The following is a 9,232-nucleotide window of genomic DNA, read 5'->3' as shown; positions in this document are numbered from 1 at the left end:
ATGTTTTTATTTTAGCCATTCCAGCTTGTATAAAGCTTGTAGAAGCCATTTGATATGAGCCCGTAGGGCATTTAAAAGCCCAGAACCACACCCACTTATCCTGTAATGGCATAATGATAGTTTACTGTGTGTTTTTCGCTGAATATTTAAGTATTTCACGGCCTATGTGCCGTAGAAGTACACCTGGGCATGTTGACAGTCACTTGTTTACTACGTAATCAATACAATTACGTTTTGTTAAGAAATATTTTAATTTGAACTGACGGAGAGAACGTTGTACCTCTTCCAAATAGTACTCAATTTATATCTGCCACACATGTATACTTTGATAGTTCAAATATATTATGTACCGTATTTGTATTATTTACATTTAGGAATTCATATTTGTGTTAATCGTAATAATACAAGCATGCCTCCCTGGTTTGTTTATATTTCACTAACATGTGGTTTCAATTCAGCGAGTGAAATATCTGAACTAGTGATTTTTCATTGATGTGTTTCATCGTAATTCCTTTGTAAATGTGCGATTTATAGCGTAAAGTTCATAGTGCATTGTTTTAGTGTATAGAAAAGTGGTAATTATAGTTTTAACCACGTAAGGCCTAATCACGCCACCGTAACGCTTAACTGATATGTAAACACATTAAAATATTACACATATATATTGCTAACTTAACACTTTTCATACAAAAAGGAAAGGAAATATTCCAAGGGAATAGCATTTTGTCACCATCTTGAATAATTTAAATAAATTAATCATTAGGAGTACACTAAATCGGAATTTTAAAACACTCCGTAATGCTCTTCTTATGGATGACCACCTTGTTTTGCCCTACATCAGCTGATCGCTCAGAGCTTGATGTTGGTGTCACACTTGTCCAGTAGAAACATAGCACCTCTCTATCTGTTTGTATGCTTGAAGGATCTAGGCATAAACAAAGCAAGCGCACTCCTCGTGGTCTACTACACCGTGTGCTCGCTGCCATCTTACTACGCCAGTCCTCTTCTATTCGGCTTACTGCCACCCAAGCTACCAGCCATCCATGTATAGAGATCAGTGACTTAGAGTCAAATTACGATGATTAAAAGGCATTTGTTAGTGGTTGCTAAAACCTGTTGTGACTGTTAGTGCCTATTTAAGAGCCTGAAAGATTATTTTATCTTTTCTGTGATATATATATATATATCTTGGTTGGCAGAGAGTAACAGCTCACCTATGATCGTTGAAATAGATATCAGATAATATGGTACTCTTTGTGTTCTGCTACATTCAATTAGTGTGCAGACACACAGTTACATGCAGCTTAGAAACTGTGATGCCACGCTAACATCTTCCTTCTTCTCCAGCGATTTTGGAGGTTGTTTGTCTTAAATGCACTATAGCAAGACTTTTCTCATGTGTCATCTTGTCTAACTGTGATTGTGCAAAGTTTATTCATAATGTTCTACAAGAAATGATCAAAAGTATTTTTATTTAAAACAGTGGGTTAACGTGATCATAATTACATTACAACTAATGGCCAAGTGAAGAAGGTGTATAACATAGAAATTGGCCTACATGAAATTTCTGGAGATATGGGCGAAGACTTCATGAACAAATTCAGAGATACCGTATTCTACAATGGAATTCCACTTGATAAGAAGTAAAAGAAATAAATGATGTCTTCTGTAGAACTTTATCAGCAACAGCATTACAGCTGCCTCCAGTGGAAAGCGCTTCATTTAAGATTGATCAATCACTTCCTGTAAGGTTGAGAAGACATTCTCTACATTTAGAAATATCCTGAATGAAAAACTTGAAAAATAAACAATAATATACCAGAATACACATTTGTCAACTGTAATACAGCTGGAATTATGATTTGTACTGAATTAGGAGGATACTTTTAAAATTTCCTTTGTAAAGCTGGAGAGTGAGTCGTTTCAGTAGTTTTAGTACAGTTTCATTTTATCTTCACAGAATTGAGATCAGTAACAAACTGGCGTTTTCAAATAAAGTAAAACCTCTTCATTTTCCTGGCCTTTTCCCATATTTTTAATTGGGGTAGGCACATGATTAACTGGTCCAGTTTTATGACTGAATGCCCTTCCTGATGCCAACTCTATGTGGGAGGGTGTATTCACTATTGTGTGTTTCTGTGGGGGTTGGTAGTATAATGTATTGTATGTAGATGAAGAGAAGTGTATTAAAAGGAACACAAACTTCCAATCCACTGTCAGAGGAATTAACCACAAGGAATTAAAAACCCCAGCCCAGCTGGGAATGGAACCCAGAATCCTCTGAACTAAAGACCAGAGCGATGACCATTCAGCCGAAGAGTTGGACAAATGCAGTAAACCTCTATTTAACATTATTATGGAGAAAATTTAAATGTTGAATAATTAGTTAACAGAAGTACCGTATATACAAACTCTGATAGTGCCTATTTTAACATTATTTTAGTGTCTATTTAAGCTGCCTAAAACAGGATTTTTAATGCCTAAATATCCTCAATATTCAACATGATACTTTACAGGAATGGTGATTTTTGTTCACTGGACAGGTACTGAAGGAAAGGATTGAGGAAAACATCCCTGCAAAAGACTATACTTAACGTTCCACTATCTACAATTTTTATATTCTTCTTGAATAAAAATGTGAATAACCATGTACGGATGATACGTCAACAGCATAACTGGGTGTACACTGCACTAGGTTCTTATGTATTTGGCATGAGCTAACTTAATATAACAAAACTAGCACTTTGCTCGCGGCTTCGCTCGCGTCATAGTTGAGTTACGTCCCATTATATTATTTTATTTCCCACTTTCTTTTGAAGTCCACCAAACCAACCTTATGCGTTCATCGACTTTCGTAAGCAATGTAAGACGTGAACGTAAATGACGTGTTTTCCCGTCCCGGCTTTGGCCGGAATTGAAAAGTTTTACATGTATTCCGAGTTCGCTGTTAAATGAAATTCTCCTGGAGAACATCCTGTAATAACAGTGGCTTCTATAATTTTTCTTAACCCCGTCACACGTAATCTAGTGCCATTGCACAACTTGGGTGGTTTGAGGTTACGTAACAACATTACAGGTGCTCCTACTTTCAAACGAAGTTTGTGAGATGGGAATCCTGGAGGATTAAGAATATTTAGGAGTTCTACTGGATAACTGACAGCATTGTCCGTTTGTAATACGTGTCGACCGATTTATACTCTATTTCTTCTACATCAAAATATGTAAGCAATGCTTCATTTATTTAATTAGTCGTCTCATTAAAGTAAATCTGCAAAAATCCAGGATCTTGATGAGCATTTGGCAATAGACTGCCTATGGAATGCTAGATTCGACCTTGTACTTTGAAAGTTGGCATAAAGCCGGGTTGGATGACTTGCTTAGCACCAAAAGATGTCATTTGAAAACAGCTGCTATATTTTCTAATTCGATCAAAAAAATGACCATGATCTGGATGGGCACCCATTAGTAACTGTACAATGGTACAGGTGGAAAATAGAGTGGTGGCAGCTGAACCTTGCCAGAATCGCAACACATGCCTGGCGTTTCATCTTTCCACTTGACAGCATTGCAGAATTGGCATTTATGGATCATTGTACCAGTAGTTATCAAGCTGTTATCTTCGTAATTAATTTCAGGATCGTAAAACATCCCATAACGAAACTTAATTTTACATGGACGCAATCGTCTTTCTTTTCGGACCCCATGGTGATGTTGCTCATATCGCATTTGAATTGTCCTGTGATTTTCGTGATTATTTTGCTGGTGTGTAGCTGCCACTGGTCTATGAAACTTGGAATTTATTTTCTGGTATGTCGGTGCCGCTGCTCTATGAACCTTGGGGTTATTCTTCTGGTACGTGACTGCCGCTGCTCTATGAACCTTGAGATTATTCTTCTGGTACGTGTCCGCTGCTGCTCTATGGACTTCGGGATTTTTCTTTTGGTATTTACTTGCAGCAATGGTATGTGCGGAAGGATTATTCTGTAAAAATGTGGCTGCTGCTTTTTTAAATTGTATTTTTCTCGTAGCATTTGGGTGTGCGTGAAGAAGACGTTATCGCGCTGCAGTCTGTTATTTAGTTGTCTTGAAATATCACACACCAGTACGTTGAATCTTCTGATATGAAATATTGGTACTCTTTTGAGGAGGAATAGTTATTAGCAATGTTCGGCTCCATGGCTAAATGGTTAGCGTGCTGGCCCTTTGGTCACAGGGGTCCCGGGTTCGATTCCCGGCAGGGTCGGGAATTTTAACCATCATTGGTTAATTTTGCTGGCACGGGGGCTGGGTGTATGTGTCGTCTTCATCATCATTTCATCCTCATCACGACGCGCAGGTCGCCTACAGGTATCAAATCAAAAGGCCTGCATCTGGCGAGCCGAACTTGTTCTTGGACACTCCCGGCAGTAAAAGCCATACGCCATTTCATTATTAGCAATGATTGCCAAGGTTCAAACCCTTATTGCTCAAGAGTTCTATAATACTCACTTCATTACTGATCGACAATATTATGCAAGTTGTCTCTGGTCTCTTCTTCGTCAATATGAGTGACATATCTTCGAACCATAGACAGTTTTGCTAATGACGCATGCACGCACCGAACTGGTACTGCTTTCACCTAGCCTTTTTACCAGTTGTATGGATGAAACAATTCATTTAAACTGTAAGCGGCTGCATAAATCACTAACAAAATATAAAACTGTAATAAATCTCCTTGATAAAACAATATTCCTGTGTTAAAAAAAAAGGCCGCTAACAGGCAGATTCGAACCTGCATTCTTGCAGTCTGTAGCCCGTTGACTTAACCGTCGGTCGGTCGGTCGGTCAGGACATCTTGCTTTATATATATAGATAACAGTTCTTCGAGACTCCACCAAAAGGCAAATACCACTGGAATACATTGGATTTCATCAAAGAATGTTAAACATCACTATACAAAGCACATTAAATTTATTTGTTCTCTGAAGATGACAATGTGAATACAATTAGTTCTATCAGGCCTGTAAGTTGAACACAACCAGATTAAATCTTTACCATACAGCTCCATAACAATAATTATTTCTCTCTATATAAAATCTGCAATTCACAATGATCTGAAGCTGGAAACTAGTGTTACTCTTTGTATTTATACTCCTGTAGAAAAATGATTTTAACTACATGGAAATGCTCTTCAGGGCAGTAAATGTTTTAAAATATAGACATTTCTTACCCAATATACAATAGCTATGCAAATTACCGTACTATTAAAGGAACTCACATCTGTACATGGCAGTCGAGGTCAGCAAATGGTTAAGGAAAGGGAAGAGGAATTTTATTTCTCTCTTTAAAAATGTAAAATATCTGAATACAACATGGTATAAATCAGCAATGTACAAAACAAGATAACAGCCCGTATATATATACTTTATAGACAAAAATAATAATAGTAAAATGAAAAGAATTTACATGTTTTAAACAAAACAAAATATTTCTAGATAATATCCTGCAGGAAAATTATGAGATCAAATATCTTAATTTTGAATAACAACACTGTGTACAAAATTTTCAATGTGATTATAAATGTTGATGGAAAGCGTGAAGGTCTGAAGTAGTAATTCAGTGACACAAAAAGATCTACCAAAATGTATATGACCTATTGTTTACAAATTTGTGAAATGGCAGTATCAATTCATTGTTATTTTGTCTCCTTTGCTATGGAGTACCAGTTATTAATATTGCCCCCACCATGCAAATACCATACTGAACTCATTACAATGCTATAAACTTTCTTTTTCCTTTATGATCCAGGCTATAGAAATGTATATTAAGCTCCACAATCATGTTTTAACAACCTGCTTTGCCTGGATTCTACTAGCACATAATGGCCTTGTTGGTGTTCCATAAAATGCAAAGGAGCTGCAAGAAGGAACTTCACTATGCTATACCTTTCTCTACTTGTGAGACAACAAACATTCATTATGCTCTCTGCATGTATGTGGAGAAGAGGAAATGCCCTCTACTAGTCAACTAGTGGTGATCTGTGAGCACAGTGACATGAAGGAAGTAATAGGTATTCTTGCTGTTCAACACGATCCCTCATAGGATGGTGAACAAGAAACCTTACATGCTAATAAGTGTATAGAATATGTTCTTTACCACAAATTTTAGTCTGCTCAGATAAAATATGTGTAAGTACTCTGATGTATATTTACAAATATCACATTATATCATTTTATATGGCAGTGATATAATAAGGTGGCCATGGATTTTAATAATGAGATACACTTAACTAACTCTCTGTTGCATGTCACTGTGCCTTCAACATCATCTTTCACTTGGGTTGAGTCATGTCTGAGGAAGAGTAGGACAAGGGCATGGGAAGAGCAGGAGGCAGACTGCTAGCTGAAGCCAGAGTCGAGTCCAACTTCCGCGTTTCGTGCTCCAAGAGGAGAGCATCGAGTGAAGGATCTTGTGAAACAGTACGTAAAGAATCTCCCAAGGCTTGGCGTAACTGCTGCATTTCACGGCCAGCACGTGAACTGCGTAAAACATACAACTGCCGCCGCTTTATTTCTTGGTTTAGTTGTTCCCGAAGCAATTGGATCTAAGGAATATACAAAAACATTTAGAATCCACCTGTATGTTTGAAGAAAATAGAAAGAGGGAAAACTTGGAAATATCTGCAAATACCATGCATGTACTGAAAAAATTGGAGAAATTGATGACTCAGCTACCTGCACCACCTGGCACAGGTACACACTGAACTTGGACGGATATACCTAAATACAAGCGATGTGTACTTTTTAATTTACCAGACTTTTAAAAGAATTTGCTTTATTTTAAGTTATAAACTTCATTATGGTTCCGTATTGAACTGAGATCACACTTTGTATTGAAAAGGTGGAACCCTCACTGTAATTTGCTTTATGTCGCACCGACACAGATAGGTCTTATGGCAACAACAGGGTAGGAAAGGGGTAGGAGTGGGAAGCAAGTGACCGTGGCCTTGATTAAGGTACACCCCAAGTATTTGCCTGGTTTGAAAATGGGAAACCACAGAAAATTTACTGGATTAATAAGATAAAATATGAACTCCAGTTCCTTACATTCCTTCAGTACATTGCCCCGAATAATCAACTAATGTAAGCCATATAGCCAGAGGAACTAATGTTCTCCCTGGGCTTGAGGCCAGCTCTCAAGGCAAAAACATCATGATGGTTACTTAAGGTAAGTAAATCACCTGAGGACTATTCCTCAGGGTCTTTCTTTTTATTTTATTTTAGTTCGTAATGTGGAAGTTTTTTAACTAGAATTGTTTTATTCCCATTCTGAATGCCATTTTAGTCGTACTTAAAAATACAAGTGTGATCAAAAAAGGAAGGTTATAAAAGAAGGACTATGGTTGTTAAGGGAGGCATGAGGGAGTTATTAAAAAATATTTGTCAGTGGAAAATTGTAAACAATATTGTAAACGGCCTATGGGATGGGTTTAAAGCAATGGTTGAGGAGTGTAAAAACAGGTATGTTCCTTTAAGGATGTAAGGAATAGTACCCACTATATTATAACAGATAAATAAAGAGATTAATAAGGCAGTGCAGATTAAAAAGACATAGGGATGGTTGTGGAAGTAAGAAGACATTGAAGGAAGTTACTAGAAAATTGAATTTAGCAAAAAAGTTAGCTAAGGATAACATAATGGCAAACATAATTGGCAGTCAAATTAATTTTAGTGAAAAATAAGAGGGTATGTATAAATATTTTCCAGGAAGGACATTGCAGGAATCATTAACACTATGTGCCCGATGGTAGTAATATTATTACCATACCTCCTGCACCTGAGTGTCATCGTTAGGAATACTACCACGAACTTTGAAATTCAGGCTCGAATGCTACTCAAGTCATCAAATTAGTTGTTGCTATAACGTGTCGTCGATTTGCTTTACTGCCAATTCATTTCTTAAGATGGAAGCCATACTTTTCAGTGTCGACTTAGTTAACATAACTTAACAGCTTTTCAGTCTGTTGAACACACAAGTTCGTCGGACTGAGTGGCTCAGACAGTTGAGGCGCTGGCCTTCTGACCCCAACTTGGCAGGTTTGATCCTGGCTCAGTCCAGTGGTATTTGAAGGTGCTCAAATACATCAGCCTTGTGTCGGTAGATTTACTGGCACATAAAAGAACTGCAGGACTAAATTCTGGCACCTCTGCATCTCCGAAAACCATGAAAGTAGTTAGTGGGACGTAAAGCCAATAACATTATTAATAACACACAAGTTCAAACTATACTATACAACACTATAACATAAATCTATAAAAAGTAAACACTATTAAACAAAGAATGACATGTTTCGTTCTACAAGAACAGTCTCATATTCACTCCACTTTCAACCATGTGCATATATGTACAATATTGTTTACATTGCGTAAACTAGTCAATGATTATAAATTGGTGATGCTATGAACAAAATACAACAAATAATGAATGTAATAGTCCTCTATTGTCACTTCAGTAAATATATGGACATTTTCCAGTATCTTAGCTGCTGTTATCTGTTATTTTCAGCAACTATGTCTGGATCCCTACCAGTTGTTTATTTTTTCTAGCCTTGGTCTTTGTAACTAATTAAGGGGGATGAGGATACATTTTGTAGGCAATAACTCTGTTTTGTGGAGAGGGGATGGGAAGTAGGTGGGGTGATGGGAATGTGTGGTGGGTACTGGATCTGTATAATGGAGAGGGGCAGGGGTGCAGCTTCTTCATCTTATAATGTGTTTTTGTGTATTAGGCAATAAATGTGTGTTAATGATTTTGATGAAATAAAGTAAGGAACTGAATTAAATGTAAGACCATACATTAGTGATAAATAATAACCTACTAAAAACACTTGGCTGGAAAATATGCTGAGTAAATTCTTTGTCATTATTGTTAAAATAAGGTTTTTAAATGTTACATCTAATTAAATTCCATACTTTATTTTATCAAAATCATAAACATACATTTACTGCCTAAAACACCCCTGTCTCTCTCCATTATACAGATCCAATGTCCACACATTCCCATCACCCCCACCTCCCCATCGACGAAACAGAGTTATTGCCAACAAAATTTCTCCTCCCCTCCCAATTAGCTACAAAGACCAAGACCGGAAATACATAACTGGCGGGAGTCCAGACACAATTTCTGAAGGTAATGAATGGCAGCAGTTAAGATAAGTACGGTACTGGAAAATTTCTGTAATTTACTGAAGTGA

The 9,232-nt window shown here is 37.1% G+C and overlaps 1 protein-coding gene across 1 annotated transcript in view; it reads right to left on the bottom strand.

Moving 5' to 3' along the window:
* Positions 1-4,933: 4,933 nt before the first annotated feature.
* Root (ciliary rootlet coiled-coil, rootletin) overlaps positions 4,934-9,232 on the bottom strand; it is a 461,920-nt gene continuing 457,621 nt past the window's right edge. The window contains exon 31 of the mRNA XM_067137854.2: positions 4,934-6,583. Coding sequence (XP_066993955.2) covers positions 6,311-6,583 — 273 coding nt within the window. The 3' untranslated portion in view covers positions 4,934-6,310. The remainder of the gene's footprint in view (positions 6,584-9,232) is intronic.

Source organism: Anabrus simplex, chromosome 1 (genome assembly GCF_040414725.1).
Source record: "Anabrus simplex isolate iqAnaSimp1 chromosome 1, ASM4041472v1, whole genome shotgun sequence".
Taxonomy (NCBI): Eukaryota; Metazoa; Arthropoda; class Insecta; order Orthoptera; family Tettigoniidae; genus Anabrus; species Anabrus simplex.
The sequence above is the reverse complement of the archived record's forward strand: the minus strand, read 5'-3'. Positions and strand labels throughout refer to the sequence as shown.